Source organism: Ambystoma mexicanum, chromosome 3q, assembly GCF_040938575.1.
Source record: "Ambystoma mexicanum isolate Mex_15411 chromosome 3q, UKY_AmexF1_1, whole genome shotgun sequence".
Taxonomy (NCBI): domain Eukaryota; kingdom Metazoa; phylum Chordata; class Amphibia; order Caudata; family Ambystomatidae; genus Ambystoma; species Ambystoma mexicanum.
Genome location: NC_090926.1, coordinates 984,913,262 through 984,934,676, shown reverse-complemented (window position 1 = coordinate 984,934,676; position 21,415 = coordinate 984,913,262). Strand labels below are relative to the sequence as shown.

The window sequence follows — 21,415 nt, the reverse complement described above, 5'->3', positions numbered from 1 at the left end:
GCTATTTTGCATGAAGGAAAGAAATGTCATCTTAATCCGCTGTAGCAAATTAAGAAGTGAGGTGATGGGATGTATCTTAAGTGCAAATTCCAGTTACATTCCAAACGCCATCACGGAGTTGTGCTACGTAGAAAGGTTTTAAGTAAGAGTTGACATGTTAAAGTTTGAAAGGCTCTCAAAGGCACATTTAATAATGGAATTCCAAATGTGCACCCATCTACAACTTTGTATACCTTCAAGTGACACCTGATCTCATTTTTTATTCAGATTTTTAATAAAGTACAACACATTAGACATTTCCTATTTCTTGTCACGCCTTGTCCCTCTGAAGCAGATGGGAAAAGTCAATCCTGCTGGGAAGATGGACTGCCATCCCTGGAAACCTTGGTGACGTACCAAAACTGCGAAAGCAGGTAAAGGGTAGGCACAGGAGACCCACAGGGGTTGCGAGTCACAAGCAGGAGTCGTGCAAGCAATCTTGACCTGACTTCGTACAGACTCCTGAAGTGTCGAGAGTGCATCCAACCTCCTTCTCCTCATAACATTGGTGATGACAATCCCACTGGCCACCAGGGAAGGTTCTAGGCCCCTGACCACCCCAACAATGGGGAAGAGAGGCCAACTGGCCACTAGAGAAGGGTATGTAACCCTGTCCAACATAACAGTGGAAAAGCAAACAAGAAGGGTCTGGGACAACCAAAAGAAGTAAACCAAAGCATAAATGTAGTCTTCCTCATTATAGTGGAAGCGATAAGTCCACTAGTTACAAGGGAAAGCTCCGAGACCCCAAAGTTAATGAGCAAAACTCACAAAGGACTCTTCCACATCAAAGTGGTCAAGAGGATACCACTAGAGCCCAGACAAGGGTCTAGGATCCTAAGAAGATTTGGGACATTGTTGAAAAAACTCAACGAGGCAATGTGTGTATCAAGCTAGAAGTTGTGAGAAAGAACTATACCAAGGAATACCAAGAGAAGGGAGGCATTCTCTTGGTCCTGAACTTAGAGTTGAGGTGGAAACACCAGGGGAAGCGAGTCATTTCTCCTGGCCTTGTGTTGAACTGTGCCAAAGCAGACCAAGATAAGGGAGGCATTTGATTTGATCATTTGTAACGCACACAGAACAGACCTAATCGTATAAAGGTGCAGCTAACACAACAAGATAGGAAACCAGCAGACAACAATGTGCAGAACCAATTCACCAAAAAAGAACAGTATTGAAGCCCTAACGCCCCCACCTTCTCCATATTTAAAAAGGTAGGTTTTAAGGGCTTTGCGAAACTGATAGAGACAAGAGCTCTAATTTCTCGAGGGAGGCTGTTCCAAAGATTGGAGCCATAGACAGCAAACCTATCTCTGCTAGAAACACATGATGAGAAGGGAATTGTCAACAACAATTGATCACCTGAACGTAGTGCCCTTGTTGGTTGATAACCGCTAATTGTATCCCCCACATACGAAGGGGCAAGTCTGTTCAAACATTTATATATCATATAGGCCACCTTCAAGTCAATACTGTCCTGCACGGTCAGTCAATTAAGTATCCGACGGGAGGACGAAACTCAGGAGGACTTTCTATGAAGGCATCACGAGGGCACAGACCACAGATTCAAAGTTCAAACAAAAGATGTTAATTAAATTAAATGTTAGGATGGTGTAAGGCCTAACTTGCCCTATGCTAAGGTGGTATTTCCCTACCTAAAGAAACTAAGGATAGTCTGAGTCAGTACGTTTAACTGAAAAGTCTGTCTGTGTCCAAAATCTATACTTGCCCTAACAACTAAAGCTAAACTATACGTAGGGATGTCAGCAACAAACAAAATAGTGTTCCAAATAAAGTTCTGAGCTTCTATCAGCTCTAGGCTTTCTTTACAGGTCCCCTATCCCTAGTTCAAAACAGTTCCAACAAAACCTTGGGGTTCCCTTCCCCAAGGAAACAGCACAGTTCCAGTGTCTCAGGATACCCTTCCCCAAGATGTTATCTCTTCCAGCTTGCCCACTCACAATCAGTACACATCTCCTAGGTCTCAAAACCTGTTCCAGGTCAACTTTACAATCTTTCAGGCCCTTAAATAAGTGTATGCAGATTGCTATCTTCCGTACTCACTTCAGAAATCTAATTCAAAAGTGGAAATGATATGTATTGACTTTCCTTGGCTTTTTCCAGACAGGGTATGCTTACTCCTGGCGCAGTTGTCGGACCACATGGTCCACCCATTACAGGTCATGCAACCAATAACCCTAGGCTCTCTTGGCCGCTTAGGTGTCTTTCTCTCTGCTCCTGGACTTTGGTTCAGATTCACTTTAGCTTCACCTTGACAGTCTCTTGGCTTTACCACAATTTGTTCTTTCACACAACTCAATCTGTGGTGTCTACTTTCTTTCAACACCTTGCTTTCACAATTTTCATAAGGGTTGATCACTTGCTTTCCCCTTTATTCATAGTTTGTCATTCTTTGCCTTTAAATGTTCATTATAAGTGTTTCACACTGGTTTTCCTTTCATTCACAGGCTTCTTAAAGCTTTCCTTTAGTTCGGTGTTCTATAATGCTCGTAGTATTCAGAAAAACCCTTCTTTGGGTTCAATGTCACTTGCACACATCTCGTAGTATTCAAAACCCCTTTCTTTGTGTTCAGTGTCACTTGTACACATATTTACGTTCAATTGGCATCACCATATGCCCTGCGATAACCCCAGGAGCCACCGGTACGAGTGTTCCCTCTGTTGCACTCACTAATAAGAGTGCATTCTTAAGCACAGGGAGTTTCGTGCACCTCCCTCGCTTCCTGCCCCTGCCAGACACTCTGGAGCCAGAGGTGGTCTTCACTCGTGAATCCCACCAAAGACAAAACGAACAAAGAGACCAAACCTGGTTTGGCGTACAGTGTAAATCTCAAGAAGGACCTTTATATCAAGAAATGGCGAAAAAAGAAGACTAGGCCTTTTTGATGAAATGGGCACCCATGGGTGCTTTACTAAGGCAGCATTTGCAGCCCGCAGTAAAAACACACAATGGTAGTAAAAAGTAAACCACTGCCATCAGCCATTAATTATAGAAAGGGTAACATGAAAATGTTACATCAGAAACTAGACAAAGGGGATACTAAGTAACCCCTCGACCACCCTATGGTAAGCTGTGTGCTGGGTCTAGAAAGTTACAATTTGTAAGAAATGTCCATTTCACTTCACTGCTCTTGGAAACAGTAGTTTCACCAAGAGAAGGTATTTAAACCTGTGGGAAATCTGAGAGACTTCCCTGTGCCACTGCACTGAAGGTGCTGTGTGTCACAATGTAAAGATGATGCCTATGGAGTTTGTCAAACTCCAAAGTCAAAACGAAACACAATAAAACATAATAACCAAATCAGAGTAAAAAACATGGGTGAGAGAGAAAAGTGCTCAATCACTCCAAGGTTAAAATCAAAAAAGTCACAGAGTACAGCAAAAGAGCTGGGGGTCTCTAAGGAGGGAGGCATTCGACACTACAATGAAAATTCTCCCTAACACTTCTCTACCCAGGTAATCCTCCCACGCATATCCACCCCCAGGGTCGGATCCAAAAGCGATGGCCCTACCAGGGCACCTGAGCAGAGGATATCGGGGAGAAAGAAGTGAGGACGCCCTCAGGTACCTCACATTTCCCAACCGGCAGACCATTCTCATGGACGCGTTCAGCGGTTTTTTCAAACTTTGCTGCTGTTTGGCTGGAACACCAGTGAGGAGGTTGCTGCAATAATCCAGGTGCGAGTTTGCCAATGCTCCAACTACAACAGCGTGGTCATAGCCTGGAACAAACGGCAGGACTTGTAGTTGTAGACGTAGTGAATAGAAAAACGCCTTCGCCATGGCACTAACCTGGCTTTCGCTGCCAAGAATGCCCTGGGAGATACAGCCTACATTTTTAATCTCGGTGGAAAAATTTAGTTTGGCCCCCAAAATGCATGGAACATGGGGATACTTCCCTGCAGCAAGTAAATGTTTGGGTCAAAACAAAGCAACCTCGGTCTTAGTTATATAAAGATGGAGCATATTTTCCGACATCCAATTGCTCACTCTGTCGATGCACTGTTTTACCCTGTGGAATGTTTGCTCAACAGTCTCTATTTTAATTAAGACCTTGGCATCATCGGCAGAAGAATGGAAATTAACCCCATGATTCGTCAGGATGTCCATTAACACCCGAAGGTAAAGATTAAAAAGAAGGGGCGACAATGAGGAGCCCTGTTGTACTCCACAGCCCAGGATATTGGGTCCGAAACAAACCCCCCAGATTTGACCTGCTGTTGATGGTCAGACAAAAAGGATCCAAACCATTTAATTGCTTGTTCAGAAACATTACCTATCTCTCTTAAGCAGCTGAGCAGGATATGATTCTCTACCGTGTCATTCTCTTGGTCCTCTGAGAGTTGAGGTAAAGAAGCCAGGGGAGGGGAGCATGGTTGGACTGGGAACCAAAAGAGGCACTGGAAATCATTTTTAAAGTGGCCCCATATTACACATTTTCAGCAAGCCCAACCCCTTTCCTATGAGAACATTTGGAAATAAAATAGGTTACCACACAAAAGAGGCCTACCAGGAATTCTCCAGAGTTCCCTATAGGCCAGACCATCCATGGAAGGGAGTCATTCCCCCTGGCCCTGTTGTGAGTTATACCGAGCCATACCAGGGGAAGGAAGGCATATCCTCCTGGTTCTATTCGAAATTGTACAGAGGCACACCAGGAAAAGGGAGCCATTCTCCTGGAGAGAACATTGTGTAAAGACAGACTGCAACCTGCAAGGGTAGGGAGTGATTCCCCCTGGTATATTTATGTTGAGTGAACATGTTGTTGAACCCCATCCAAGTAGCAGAAGAGGGGAATCATTCTTCTTAAAGAAAGAACTTTCTGTTAGTTACCTTTTTAATTTTAGTGTGAGTGACAGAAGTAGGTTTTTTGACACAGGATGGTGGAATTTACTTTGACGGACCATCTGACAGACCCTTTTAGTATTAGTTTTGAGGCAGGGAAACGCCTCTTAGAAGTTAGGGATCGTAAGGATCCTTTTTTACTTCATAATAAAAGTCTATAAACAAAACCATGCCACCTTTATGTCAGTCTCCTTCTTCAACGCCCTTACAGCATGTACCTACACATTCACACCTTCCGCTGCCTTTTTCCTTACCTGACCTTCCCACACAGAGTCTCTGCAATCGTTGCCATCATCCTTTCATGCCTAGACTATGCTAACGCCCTCTACCCAGGGGCCCCTGCATTGCAGATAAGAAAACTCAGAGTTCAAAATACAGCCACGAGGCTCCTCCTAGTCTTAAATCCAAGACAATACATCACCCCAGCATCCATGTCTTTCACTGGCTTCCGATCGGGCAATGATCAACCTTCAAGGCGATGTGCATGACCCATCAAGCTCTTCACAACAAAGTGCACGAATACCTGCATCATAAATGCACATGCTACAGGCCTAACAGAAACCTCAGATCAGGCTGAGCACTTCGCATTATTCCAGTGACAAAAATCAAAATGCATGGGTGGCTCTTCCTTCTTAGTCCAAGTTAGCCCAAGCTAGACCCACCATCTGGAACTCCCTCCCATTAACCATCCACCACATAGAGGACCATCTAAGGAAGGCCCTCAAAACCTGGCTTTTCCCGGCGGTACTCTTAGACTTAATCTAGATAGCACTAGTGCACAAACTATCGCCCTCCCCCTCTCAGTGAATCAGACACACATGAGGAGCCACTCTAGGTGGGACATGGCTCTTCTTAACCAGGCCTTCATGAAACACTGTGCATGACTAAATCTAACTATACTTCAGTGTTTCTTCATCCAGACCCTCATGCAATGCATCACAGGGAATACAGCTGTACTGCACCGGGGGATCGGTCAGCGCAACAACAAATATCTGCGATACACACTGTTTACTACACCCACCCTTAAAATACATCACCCTCGGCCCAAGCGGCACATCCATTACAATACAGGTGAGCCCCATGCAAAATTCGGTCCAGCCGTTTACATAGCCCGAATCCTCTGACTCTTCAATACATTTTCATAGCACACGTCCCCTCACCTGATAATTATGGGCTGCTGTTAGGGACCTAGCCACTCCCTATCACTTTATGGCTATGCATGCACACATTTTACAACTCCTTTCATCACTACTCAATCCTCCGACTATGGGTTCCCAAGGGCGTTCATCCTCACAGCGCCTCATTACATCCTCATGACAGTAGGCTCTATACAAAATACCAAATATCATATCATGTACTCATAGTTAAGCTGGTCTTTAGGTTTCACAAATAAAGCTGTGTCTGTGGGTCAGTAGACTATTGCATCCACTACAGGCACCTGTGTTGGACCTCATGGTCACAGGTTCAAATCCTGGCTGGTCCACTCAGCTATTCATCTTTCCGAGGTTGATAAAATAGGTACCGTTGAGCTGGGTAACAATAAACATCTGTTATCTGTCAATAGCACCAGAATAACCCTCTTTGGGTGAAAACGTTCTCTACAAATACACCTGTTATGTAAGAGGTGAATACTGAGTTATATTCTGAACAGAAACATTGTTAGGTTGAGTATGATGTGCAGCAGAAGGTAGCGCTGGAGTCCAAGGAATATTTAGAGAAGACTTGTTGCTGGATCTGCGGATCAGTGGAATAATGAATCTCCGTTTGGCCTCATGGTGCCAGGTTTGAAACCCAGCAGGTCCATTCAACCACTCAATCCGACATGGCAGAGGTCGAAAATAAGATTGCAAAAGCAGGAGAAAAATGCAGCTCCTGGTTATACAGCATTAACCAGTGACCAGGAGCTACCAATGGGGAACAAGGAGTTAGTGCATAGCATTCCACAAATCTAACTTCCACACAAGATGAAAACATAACATTTTGGCCAGTATTTATGATCCGTTATCCTTTAAATGTTGGATACATGTGTACTAACGTGTACTTTTAAATTGTTTCAAATGCACAGCGGTACATTCACATGGGTGTGTTTGGTTGGCATCAGTTGCCTGGGGAGCCAAACGTAGATCCTGGTAGCTGTTGGTATCAAGTGAACCAGGCTCTTGTAGGCTACAAGCAAGAGCTAAATACCTCCCAGCTGCCCACAATTCCGAACCCTGCATGGGTACTTTGAATTGATTTCACTATTTCATAGTATTTTCAGACTGATTATATCCCACCAATTAATTGTATTTGGAGTATCGATATACATCGGATTTAGCAATGTTTTGTTTTTCAGGTAAAGAGGCCTGAGTCAAGGATTAGCTGGGTTAGTTCTACCCTTTGTGGAATAGGGAAATGGCAGAACGAACCCTTATAGGAAACGTTTGGTGAGCGCAGGAGTTCTTAGTTAAGCTGCATTTGGTAACCATGAAATGGTTAGTATCAAGTTATTTTTTTTAAAATAGAAAACGGAGTGGGGTGTGTCTGATGTGCAACGGGTGGTAGTCCTTGAGTCAGTGGAAATACCTAGAGAAGTCTCATTACTGGTTCTGTATATCAGTGGAATAATGCATCCACTACATGGTGAAAAACCTAGTCGGGTGTGGTGGATGGCACTGGCAACAATACCTTTATGTAAAGGAGTGTATAATAATGTCATTAGTGGATGTACATTCCGAAGAGGAATCCCCCCCGTCATATGGGGTTCCATAACAATATATACAAAATATCTGGATATGATGGAGCCCTGGGCAATAGAACAGGTGATAACCGAATAGAGGATCTTCAAGAACTCAACTAGAGAAACTAGTTTCAGTTTCATAAAGATTGTGTGAACAAGAAATGTTTCTGCTATGCCCATGTGTGTAGTGAGGCTCCTTAATTAGTACTTAGAATAACAGGGCATGTGCGCAATGCCCAATTGCCCAAAGCACTAAACTGGCTCAACATGGATTTTGAATATGTTTAGAAGCAATAAGATAGTTCAACAGATTTTTGGGTCAATGCCAAGCACTGTGTGCAACTTGCAAGTCACGGTTTAGCTCCTGAAAGATTGAATTTAGCCATTATTGTTTCTGTGTTCGATAAAACAAGTACTAACTACACTGGGTAAGAACACCCACTATTTAGAAACCAAGAGGCCATTCACTTTGGGGTATGTCCAATTTAAATTATAATTCATTTTAACATGAACCTGGGACTGGCCTTTTGCAGCAAACTACCTGACTTGGATATCCCCATGTCGACTGAGATGATATGGCCCTTACTTAGTCCACATGATAGATGAATCTCGGCTGTCCTCTGACCAGAGCCGCGCAGTCCAGTCTCCCACTGTCAGGAAGGTCTTCGGGAAGAAGGGATTCCTCTGCAGGCCATAGATTGGGCCATGGTGCCCGCTGTAGGTGCAGACGATCTTTTCTGCAGGTGTCTTTGCCTTTCGGTTACAGGAGATCACCACACCTTGCTCAGTCCCCACCATGAACTTGGTCGGCTGTTGATCAAAATGGATAAGGTTACTAGTGGTCTCAGATGCTACTCATTACATTAAGGGAACACTTCCCACATAAGGGTAATGTTATAGAACTAAAGGAGGGACCATTTTGTATTTGCCATGTTCAGTCCAAGGTATCACTATGTAATGTGCAAATTGGTAATACAGAATTCTGGCTCGCACATCTTATACCATGCTTAGAAGTAAAATACACAGAGAAATAGTGATCAGATCATTGGAAAAGTTAGCAAATCAAATATATTATGAACAATAAAAACACAATCCGAAACAAGACCAAATTGCTTAAGAAATAATAAGAGCAATCCCTGACCACTACCTCTTCTGGTACAGTAAAAAAAAACAACAGTTAGAAAATAACAGTTTTAGTAGAAAGAAATTTCACAATGTATTCATTGAGGTGGAGATGGCCAGAGGAACCTTTACTTTCTACAGCATTTGACTATCACTCTACTGACTTCAAGGAAGCTACGTCTTCTTTAAAGATTGATGTGATCGCTTGAAAGAGTTTTGCAGCCTATGGTCCTTTTCAAATGCACAAGCTTACAATATTATCTGGGGTCAAGAGGATATTAATTTTCTGCCTGACAGTAGGCAATATACTAAAGTTGAGAGTCTGAAAATGATTCCATTCTTGATAAAGAAAATGTATGTAACAGTGAAAATAGCTCTTCCTCACAGGAGGACTTCAGATATCCTTAAGTTCACCATCCTAGAATATTCCCTGCTCTTGAAGCAGGATACTGTTTTGCAATCATGAATGCAGAATGCTATTATGCAGAAGGACAGTTACTGTATTCATGTTCCCTCTAAGGTATCCTTCTCAGAAGTACTGCAAGAGGTGTTTTCACAGTATGAAACCCTGAAAAGGAAATCTAAGCTTGAGAAGATACAGTTACTAACCTGTCACAATAGCTCTTCTTGGCATCTATTTTTGGGAGCACCTTATGACTACTTTCACTGTCCTTTAACAGGTTATTCTATGTTTTGTTTGTGTTTCTGGGAAGGAAAAGTTACTCATCAATAACAATGGATCTCTACTATGCATACCCTTTGTTGGGATGCATGTTCAAATCACCGCCCCTCCCAAACAATTCAGATTGTGGAAAATATATTAATATGTGGAGAACATGTAGAGGGTGGTGTAGGAGGAGGGGGGATCCTTATGGGTGGAAGCAAATGACGGGAGACACACATATTTTGGAAGCCTACTGAGGGGAAACTATTTGCTTTGCAATAGTGTTGCGTAGAATACATTGCATGCATGCAACATTTATAACATGAACTAACACTGCATTTAAGAGTAGGCCTAAATCCTCACAGCCCGTGTTGGAGACACAGAATAAGGCCCCATCTCTTGCCTGATTATCACATTCCAATTCCCAGGTACGATAGGGAACGCGCACGTCCACACATAAATGTATCCAGACAGACCTTTGAACAGTTAGGTAGGAATGCGAGCAGCCAAATGAGAGGAATGCTGTGGCCCAGTACTAAGGCCATACTCATGGGGTAAAGGTCTTGAGCTGTCAAAACATGAACTGAGATTTAGGACACTAGTGCCCCCCAGAATAATGGTCATTATATTTGAACTAACATATGTGCAGGAATAAGACTCTTAAATCCTTCATGAATTGGATGGATTAGCAGGACACCAGGTCTATCTCTTGGGAGGGGTAACTGATACAGGCGGAGCAGGGAACAACAAGGTTTGTGATTTGTACAAAGGAGAGCAAGGGGTGATGCCAATGCTTATAAGATTGCAGCGGGATGGGGGTGCCTGCGTGTCTGGGATGAGGCAAGAGTTTCTTTGTTTGCAAGGACCAGGCTGACCTTGAAGTTATCTGTTGATGACCAGGTGCACATCACATGGTTAGGAGTAAAGAAAAGGTAGTGCCTTTCAAAGTTTAACCAATTACCTTGCAGCGCTCCTAGGTGAAGAGGCAATTACCCACATGTGGAGAAGATGGAGGAGAAGACGGCACAACCAATTGGAGAGGGCCCATATGTGACTATTACCATCTAAATAGGAGGTAGCCAATGAGGGTTGGGGATGAATTCTGTATATTGAGTGTGTCATTAATGACGATTTTTACGTTTATAAGGTACCCTGCTCCACCTCCACCACCCCTTGGAATGCCATCCCTACTACTCTCCTACCTCCGTCCAGGCCGCCGCAGACCCCGAGCCCATGCCCCTTGCGGAACGCTGCTCTGGTGCCACAGGCTCATCGGCCCGCACCAAGATACACATGCTGGTGGACGGCCGCCCTTATCTACCCACGTCAATCACCTGTTCTACGCTCGCCGACTCACCCCTGCACCTGGGACCACCCATCCTCGTCAGCCAAACAGACTTTGTTGCACCCCTCCCCTGTGACCTATAGCAAGGATACTACCTCTGACCACTTTAAGCAACTCTGTGACCCTGCTACTAATGAAGTGCCTTCTAATATGTTGCCAGTATTGAGGTCTGCTGCCCCTGCAATTACTGATGTGCCCTGTATTGTGCTGCCAGAATCTTCGATTGTTGCCCCTGCTACTACTGAAGTGCCTTGTACTAAGTTGCCACCATCTATGATTGTTGCCCCTGCTACTACTGATGTGCCTTGTACCATGTTGCCAGCATCTATGATTGTCGCCCCTGCTACTACTGAAGTGACCTGTACTATGTTGCCAGCATCTATGATTGTTGCCCCCACTACTACTGATGTGCCTTGTACCACGTTGCCAACATCTATGATTTTTGCCCCTGCTACTATTGATGTGCCTCGTACCATGCTGCCAGCATCTATGATTGTTGCCCCTGCTAGTATTGAGTTGCCCTGCCCTGTACTGCCAGCTCACACTTTGGCAACTCTGCCCACGACTGCCACTATTGACAATACCCTGCACACCACTGACACCATACTGCATTTTGCCTTAGTGAATGCCCAGTCCCTGCCCGCGCACCTACTGGATATTCACAACCTTATCAACTCCAATAAACTTGATTTACTCTTCATCAGTGTAACCTGGCTAAACGAGGCATATGACCCTGCACTTTCACTTGCCATCCCAGAAGGGTACTCCAACCACAGACAAGATCGCTCCACTCACAGTGGTGGGGGGCAGGAGGGTAGCTGTCATTGCCAAGGAGAATCTCGCACTCAGGAGAATTCAAGCTAACTTGGGTCAGAGCTCCGACTACCTCCTGCTCATACTCAAGCTCTCAGCCAGCTGTACCATTGCCTTCCACGTTGTCTACCGCCCTCCTAGACTGAGCACTGACTTCCAGGAAGCCTTAATCCACTTGCTTTCAGACAATCTAAAAAGCTCATCTAAAGTTATCCTCTTAGGTGACTTCAACCTCGGCCTCAATGATTCTAAGGATTCCAACGCCACTGCCCTCAATAAAGCACTCTCCAATCTTGGATTCTCCCAATCTATCTCCAGGCCCACCCACTCTAAAGGGCAGACGCTAGACTGGGTTGCTCACCACAACTGCACCCTAGAGGTCAAAGACATCTCCCCTATCCCTTAGTCTGACCACCATTGCATCAATTTTGAGATCACCACATCTGAAGGGCCTTCCAGGCCAGCGATCCCGCTCCCGGCCACACTCACCAGAAGCACCAGAAGCTCTCGGCAGCTCATAAAGGAGAACCTCACTAAACATCTCCTGGTACCTGCACTATTGCCTCCCTTCTCCAATGATCCAAATCTACTCGCCAATGACTTCAAGAGAGTCATCACCATGGCCGTGGACACTGTAGCCCCACTCACCCTCAAAAAAGCAAAAAAAGTAAATCATGTGAACGCCTGGTTCTCCCAGGAGCTCTTACAGCTACGTTCCAAAAAAAGAGTTGCACTCACTGCGTGAAAGAATATCCCCAAAGACACCACCAGAGCAGCTTTCAAGGCCCTATCCACAGAATATAAAACCGCCATCATTAAGGCTAAGGCGTCCTCCTTCAACGCTAGAATCTCGGATGCCAAGTCATGTACCAAAGAAATCTTCACCATCTTTAGAGAGCTGGAGACCCCTGCCTCCCCTCCTCCCACTCTCCTAAAAGATGAAGCCTGGTGTAACAAAATTCAGTCCACCATGTTGGATAAATTGGACACTATTCACGCCGAAATCCTTGCACACCAAAAGGCACTTCACAACCTTATAGCCAAAAACCATGGCTCCATCAGCTGACACCTGCCAATCTCCTCTGTTTGAGTGGAAGGACATGACTGAAACTGAAGTCGCTGCCCTCCTTAGATCCATTAAGCCCTCCAACTGTAAAGGGGACGTCTGCCCAGCTCAGGTGATCAAGGACTGCGCCCCCTCCCTTGTCCCCTTCATCACGGCCTTCATTAACGCCTCTTTCAAGTCTGGCCATGATCCAGCTGAGCTCAAGGAAGAGTGGGTTTGTCCGCTCCTCAAAAAACCTTCCCTAGACCCATTGTTCCCAGGGAATTCTAGGCCCATTACCACTGTCCCTTTTTTACTAAACATCCTGGACCTGCAAGTACAAAATTTTCTCAAAGAAAACCATCTTCTTGGTCTTCGGCAGTCAGGCTTCAGGCCAAGACATGGCACCGAAACGGCTCTTCTGGACCTCAAGAATCAGATTGATGACCTCAGAGATGCAGGCAAACCTGCTCTACTCCTCCTTCTGGACTTATCAGCTGCCTTCGATCTAGTGGATCATAAGGCCCTCTGCCACCAACTTGCCACCGCAGCCAACTTCTCCCCCCGCTGCCTGCAATTGGATAACTTCTTTCCTGCAAGAAAGAGCAATGAAGGTCTTCACAGGGATCGTGCATCGCCCCAACCCTTTACAACCTCTTCACGAGGCTGCTGTTCAAGTTCCTTGACGCCCTGGGCATCTCATACACAAACTATGCTGATGACACCCAGGTGCTTATCCCCCTCTCGGGGAATTACATGTCCGACCTCAACACGCTCAATTCCATCTATTCTACAATCCAATCTTGGATGGCATAAAATTGGTTATGCCTCAACAGCGAGAAAACTGAGTTTCTGCTGATTGGATCCCCGTCAACCTTGGGCAAGCTGGACAAGCAATACAATTCCTTCACCATAGACAACATTCCTATCCCCATCTCCCAAACGGTCAAGACCCTGGGTGTATACATGGATCCGAACTTGAACATGAATAGGCAGGACAATGCCATTGCATTCTCCTCAGCCTATTACTCCAAACTTCTCAACGCACTCAGACCGTACCTCTCCCAAAATAATTACCTCACCATCACCTCACCCTCGCCAGGGCAATAATTGGTTCAAGATTGGACTACTGCAATGCCCTTCTAATAGGGACGTCAGGAAAAACCTTGCTAAACTTCAACTAGCCCAAAACAATGCCCTTAGGGCAGCCACTGAACTCACGTAGGACCACATCTCTGACCTTAGGCGTCAGGTCCACTGGCTTCCAGTTAAGGAAAGAATCATCTTCAAAACTCTTGCCCTCACGCACAAATGTGTCCACGATCAGGCCCCCCAGTATCTCATCCAGAGATTCTCTAAACCTGTGCATCGAGGCCATCCAGAGTGGCCTTCTCCAACTTGATCACTGTGCCAAAAACCCACAGAGTGCGTGCTGGTGGCACCGGCTTCCCCACCATGGCAGCCACCCTCTGGAATTCCCTTCCACCGCACACCAGACAAATTGACTCTCACACTGCCTTTCGCAAGGCCATCAAAACTAGTCTCTTCAAATAAATCAAGCCTTCCTACGCACCACTTACAGCGCCTCAATGCCCGCGAGCTGCACTGCGCTTTACAAATGCAAAAATAAATAAATAAATAAATAAAGATCACTTTGATGAAGAGAGCGAGCCCTGCAGCAGTGGACCTAAAATATCCTGTCGCCATTTTAAATTTTCTACACAAAATAAAGCTCTCGTTCTTCTAAAAAAAGGGTGCACCTATTCTTTTTCCCTAGCGGGTTGTTTTTCCTATGCCTGGTTGTTGTGGAGTTACCCTACACCTTCTTGGAACTTAAAGCACAGAATATTTTAAACTTGTAAAAGAAACATAGATGCCATGATGGAGAACAGAGATGGATGGAGTGTGGACAACAATAGTGCACTTTTCTGATGCCAGAGAGTGCCCGAGTCTTTCACTGAGGAATACTAGCCAATGTGATGTGTGACAGAGAACCCTGCCTGAGCCTTACGGTGGGTGAGTGCAATCCAACGGGGGGTCAGCCAACCGCAGAGTAATGTTCTGGATATGGAGACGATACCACGACTTTCTGCCTCAAACCACACATGGGAGGCATGGGATTACCCCCTTAAAAGGACATGCAAGTAACTGCTATTAACAGGTTTTTGCAGGCCAATTAATGTCAGCCCCACGCTAGAGTCCTCCTTTGGACTGGGAGACAGAAAACCACGTCCCTTGTGACATCAACTCTCCATTTGCTGTAAATGAGGTGTACCTGCTTTCTAACAGCATCCCCGAGGTTGGCGACTCAGACATGTGGGCAGAGATGACAGGTTCCGGGGTATGCGCAGACAAGAAAGGAATTCTAAGCTGTCAGCCCGCATTCATAAACCTACTGTCCAACCATGCCCCAAACTCACAGGTAGCCACTGACATCACTCCAGCAGCAACTGATGATTTAAAGTGACCAACCAATGTTGAAAGCAAAGAACACAAATCTGTATGCCTCCACCCCGAGACGGGCCCCAAGAGGAAAGCAAGAAGGGTATGAAGAGAACAGTCCATGTAGGGAAAGTGTGGGTTGTTGGAGTAGTGCAGGAGCAGCAGAGAATAAAGGCTGAGCCGATGGGGACAAAGGCTGGAGGAGAGAGAAGCAGAAGAGAGGTGGGGGAAGGAGACAGAGAAATAAAGTGCTGTTAAGGAAGAATGGAGGTAAATTCAGAAGAGAAAAGAGGAGGAAAAAGAACAAGCAGTGAAGGAAAAGTGGAGACCTGTGACAGAGGAAGTGAAGCTGGCAACAGGAGCCTGAGAGGGGGTAGGATGAATGTTTAGAAGGAGAGAGACAAAGGAGATGGACCATAACATCAACTGGGTGTCACCAAAGATGGGTGAAGGAATGGGCATGTGGCGAGGGGCTGAGGAGGAGGATAAAGGTGGTTTGCATGTTTGCGTTGATGAAGAAAGAGCATGTAATGTGGCATTGAGGAGAAAGTGAATGGACTGGGGTGCATAGGTTCTGGACCCTTGGACAGGGAGGTAATAAGAGCCCTAATCAAAACCTCTGAGAGGAAAAAGGAAAGTCGTGTTAGCTGAAACCTGGGGGCCTTATCTACAAAGGCCTGTGAGACTCCTGAGAGAAGGCATCTCACTTAAGGTTGACCAGAAGGAATGAGAGGGGGTTCATTTATGTACTACACCAACAAGAGACCCAGTGAGGCGCACCACTGACTGCCAGAACTCCGTGGCCAAGAGACTGCGAGTGGGTCACGAAGGGGCAAGAGATTCTAAAATGGACTTTATCCAGACAGCGTCTTTGTTGAAATAGCTCAGAAGGCATCCTGGGTAGGACCATTTTGCTTGAACACTTGGTTGTGTACATTAGTGCCAGAACTAAAGAATTCTGAGGCCAGTGGGAAGAACTAATTATTTCTGTCCTGACCTAAGAAGACCTTGAAGGGAAAGGACAATAGAAGGAGTTAAGAGATAAACACAAACAGCTTTCATTTGAGTTTGTTTTCCCCTAGATTCCTTATCTGCATTGAATAAAGTATATAGAAGTCCATTTTACCCCTCACGCTTTGTGACAGATGGATGTTTTGCCTATGCGGCCATTTCATACTTGGTCTACCAAAAGGTTACCCGCTGCTTGCAAGTACCAGAGACTAGTTCTTTTAAGTGACGCTATGCTTTTCTCAAATGGGAAAGGGATTGAAAGAACAAGGCATTGATCGTAGCAAACAAAAAAGGCACCACGTTAGGTGAGATATGTGTAGTGCATCATTGCTATTTACCCTCCTTTGTGGTGCTCAGGATCTTTATGAGTGATCGCTGAATTGCTAAGCTGTGGTCTCGAGTCATGGTGTATATCTTACATCGGAGGGTAGGTGAGGGGACGATCGTAGGAGAGGGGTGGAAAACTAGCAGCCCCTCACATCAACTTGCATTCCAGATTTGTGCTGAATTTTGATACGCACTGGACACTGACAGAAACATCCAACCTTTAAGTGGCAGGCACTAAAATTCATGCCTGCATCCACCCGTGTGGGATAGAACTACGATAAAAGAAATGCTAACAGACTCTTAAAATGTTTTGCGAAAGAGGCGAGCTAGCAGAATATGCAACCCAAGAAAAACACCACAATTAGCAAAAGAATGATAACTACCTCACCTCTTGAAACATGTCTTAACTATAGACTCCACCGCTACACTTTTTTCTTTTGATCTTTCCCAAGCCGTTGCTTTACTTTAAAAGTAAGCAATTCCTAAAACACAGTCTGCAGATTTAACAACCTGCTTCATTTAGCCACCTCTCAGTTTGTTGAAGCCAACCTGTTTTCCTAGCATTTACAGGTTAGGCCTAACATGTGTCCGACTTGCCTGGTCATTCTCTGGAGGCTCACAGGTGTCAGAGGGAGGTAGAGACATTTTGTATTGAGATGTGTAGAGATGTTATAATGCCTAATAATACATAATAATATGTAGGTATCACAGAGCAAGAGGAGTCAGTCAAAAGCAGCTAATCATGATGCCTGGAAGGAGAAAGACTTACCAACGGTTTCTGCTTTTCTTACTTGATGTACAGTAATAAGACAGGGAGATTGTGAACTAAGAGATGCACCAGGTTGGTATTGCTTTAATCTATGTGAAACATTGTTGGGTTTTTTGTTGACAAAAAGGGCTTTATGCACTAGACACTGATTTCCCAGCATCTTCTCAATACTGGCAGCAATGAAGTGAGCTCAGTTCTGGAGCGATATGCTCATATATTTTGTACTTAAGGACAAGTCTGGCTGTAGCAGATGTGCCAGATGTGTTTAAGGAAGCCCTAGGCATTTGCGATTTGCAAAATGAAGCCTAAATAATATAGGATCATTTGTAGCCAAGACTTTAGGTAGAAAGGGGTTCCCAAACAGAGCCACAGAAGTTATGATGGTAGTGCCCGTGGCGACCTGGTCGATATGGCGGACACTTTAGGGCATAACTCAACGTTTCCGGGTCACGTTCTGCTCCTGCAGGAATACAAATTTCAATTTGCAAACTACTAGTCAACCATAAAACGTCACTTGCCATCTCAATTCTATAAATGCACACAGCACAGCATTTCTTATTCGCCGAGAGTCCATCATCACTAGCCAACGGCTAGTGACGAGAGCACATTTTGAGATCGGGCTCCTGTATGTCCCCTGCAGTCGACATTGACGGCATGTTTCACTGCTTCCGGACCCGAAGAAGTCCCTACTGGAGACTCTGGCCTTGTCTAATGCTGAAGTTTGCCACCTCCACTCTTCGCCAGACTTTTCCACATATAGTTTCCTCCTACTCGCTGACCGCTGCACCCCTATTTCAGGCCAAACAAACAAAAAAGGTGCCCCCGATGATTTCATCTTAACTACTTCAAAAGTGCTTGCTTACATGGTACTTACAAAAAAACAGTTCTGTTATTTCATAGAAATGTATTAGTGTCAATAAAACACATTTAAAATCAAAATTGAACACAGTTTATAATGACAATAAATTCGGCTTAAAATGCAGTATAGCAATGCATATACATTAGAAAGTGCAATTGTTAAAATACAGTGCCCTATCAAACTCGCCTAGAGCTCAGTCTCCTCACATACATTAGTCTCATACACAGTCATACCATATGCCATACACAAACATACTCGTGAAATGGATGGGTCCCTGGAATCACCTCATGTGCAAATAATAATCAAAACACAATGCACAATTCCTTTTCCCCAGAGGCTTGTACCGTGTAACAATTTTAGGAAAACATTCAGGCTCTACTGGTTGGATATACAAGTTAATTCAGTTCGATCCTACAAAAGGATGTGTGAATTTGTCGTTAGATCCCAAAAGAGGATTTGTGATCTTGTCGACATCGACGCCGCTTCAACGTATGGGGTAGGTTGGATATTCAGCTCTTGAAATGTGAATGCGGGATGCCAGGGTGTAACAACGCTTTGCTATTTAGTAATTATATTCACTTGAAATGAGTTGTTCTCTCAACTGTTTTTAAACAATGAAGTTGCTATGAAGACATCACATGGTCGTTTGTAATAGACTCATGTGTATGTTTTTGTTATCTTTTCTTTTTTTTGTTCAAGGTTATTAGATTGTAACATAACCTTATCAACTTAAACTGCACTGTCCTGAAGATGGCTGGTCCTTGTTTCTCTTGAGACCGCCTACAGCCAAAACTCGAGTCAACAAGACACAAATCCATTTTTGGGATCTAACGACAACATCACAAATCCTTTTATAGGATCTAACTGGATTGACTTGTATATCCAATCAGTAGGGCCTGAAGGATTTCCTAAAATTGTTACATGGCACAGGCCCTGGGGCAAAGGAATTGTGCATTGTGTTTTGATTATTATTTGCACATGAGGTGATTTCATAGAACCATCAGTTTAACATATATGTCTGTGTATTGAATATAGTATGACTGTGTATGAGACTAATGTATGTGAGGAGATTGAGCTCTAGGTGAGGTTGAAAGGGCACTGTATTTTAACAATTGCACTTTTTAATTGATATATTTTGCTGTACTGCATTTTAGGCTGAATTTATTGTGATTGGAAAATGTGTTCAATTTTGATTTTGAACGTGATTTTTTGACACTAATACGTTTCTATGAAATAAAATTGTTTTTTGTAAATGCTACCATAAGGCACTTTTGAAGTTGTTAACATTAAATCGCTGGGGGCCCATTTTTGTTTGTTTGTGACGATTGATAAGCCTCGACCCCTAGTCTGTGGCCCTTATTTCATGCCGCCTCCTCTTCTTTTGGTTGCAATTTGACTTCCTCCAGCTACTGTGCTGGATTCCGCGAGATTGCAGTCTCTAAGTAACTCTGCCTGCCTCCTACTGAAAAAGCTGCTACACTGCCAACTGCTGTCAAGACTGAAGAACACCTCCAGCCCTCATTCTGTGGTTTCCAGGGATTTTGGCACCAGGGTTTTTTCCCAGGTTTACTTTAGCTCCTGTACCTGGTAAGAACCCCCGTGAAGCCCACCCTTAACAGACAGCAATGCCAATGTGAAGTGGCCTTGCACCACAATATGGAACAAGTTCATGAATAAAACGGTGCAGTTAAAGCCCTTATTGCGCTAAAAGAGAATATTGCTGACCATCATACACTGGTAATAGTAGCCCCTGTGGCTGAAATACAGTTTGAACGCAACCCCAACATGTTGAAAGTTTCTGAATACCCGCCTGGTTCAGTTTAAGTTCTGATCATTAGAGTCCACTACAGGTTGTGACAAGGTGAGCTATATGGTGAAACGCATGATGGGAAGAACTCTGGCCAGGGAAATGCCCTACGTTACAACTACAGGCCCCGTCCTTGATCATTTAGAAACTTTAGCTCAGGTCTGAAAAATATGTTTGATCATCCTGAGATAAAGTATCCTAGTGAAGATGTATTCCTGGATTTCCAACAGGGGTCAGAAGAACTAATTACATCTGTAACAAAGGCTCATGAAACAGGTTGCCCCGAGAAAGCCCAGTATGTATTGTTTTGAACTGGGTTATGGGAGGAGCTGAAAGACAAACTCGCTTAGACTTCACCTCACATTTATACAGTAAGACATTTAAGCATGACTTAAGGCAATAGTAGACTTCGGATGAATACAGGTAAGTAGTCAGAGTAGCATTCAAGTTTATCAAATCATTTCTTATAACCAACATTTAAAGTAAGTAACAAAGATACTGGTACGTACTCTTAGGTAACGTTTACTCTAGAAAGTCCAGCCCTATAAGGTAATGAGAATCTCAAAGTCAGTGGGCAAAATTGGTGAACAGGGCCCTGGGCCTAAGAACAAAGAAAGACAGACGCTGTCAAAGTTGTCAAAATAGCAGGAATCTTCAACATTGCAAGTACGTAAAATGTTTAGCAAAATGTTCTTCAGGGAGGTCAAGTAGAACCTGTGAAGGAGAGTAACTGAAAGGACCACTGTCCTTAGGCCTGGGAGAACATAGTTGGGTTGTCCACCCCAATGTGTCTCAGAAAGCTCAGGAGGAGTCTGATTTAACACAGTAAGCACCCAGGCGAGTGCCTATGAGCAGGACAGTGCCTTTTCATGAAGAAAGAAGACCATGTCACTGGCGGGTCCCCAGGGGAGGTGACAACTGCTCCCTGTTCGGATTCTTGGTCTGGAGGCTGAAGAAGGAACTTTTGGTGGGAGCAGATGGTTAGCTGCGTTGGATGGGATGCCGAGCAGACGATCTTCACAATACTAGCTCATTGTGACTTGACATAGGCTTTGGTTCTGCAACGGTTGTCACACGGCAGGCTACTCAGTTTCTCGATCCCCGACTTGGAAGGCATGAACTCGCACAGCAGGAAAGAATCACTGTAGGTCCAGCAGGATGCCCACGAAGTTCCAGTCAAAACTGCGCTCTAGGAGACGGTGCACAGCAGATTGGTACAGGTCCCAGGGTATTGGGGAATTGCAGCCTAGGACATCCACAACTCTTTGAGGGACAGCTCAAAATGCAGGCTGTCTTGAGAAAGGTTATGCCCACCAGTCCAGGGGAGGAAGTTGTCCAGTCTGGATCTTCCCTGTCGGTCAGAAGAGGAGGCTGGAGCAGCAGCGGTCACTCAGCAGTCACTGGTGGTCGCTGGAGGTGGATGCAGGCGTCCATCTTCTTCCTCAGATTCTTTGTTCTGTGGGTCGACTCTCTCGATATGCTACAGGACCATTGCCTTTATGCAGGAACCCAGTCAATCAGAAGTCATGCTACATTCAAACTTTGGGTGGTGGCTGTCCCAGCCACCCAGTCAGAACTGGATTC

The 21,415-nt window shown here is 44.7% G+C and overlaps 1 protein-coding gene across 7 annotated transcripts in view; it reads right to left on the bottom strand.

The window, feature by feature from the left end:
• DNAI2 (dynein axonemal intermediate chain 2) overlaps positions 1 to 21,415 on the bottom strand; it is a 231,344-nt gene that overhangs the window by 60,196 nt on the left and 149,733 nt on the right. For all 7 annotated transcript variants that reach the window (XM_069655122.1, XM_069655124.1, XM_069655126.1 and 4 more), the window contains exon 9: positions 8,214 to 8,437. In XM_069655122.1, the coding sequence (XP_069511223.1) occupies positions 8,214 to 8,437 (224 nt within the window). The remainder of the gene's footprint in view (positions 1 to 8,213; positions 8,438 to 21,415) is intronic.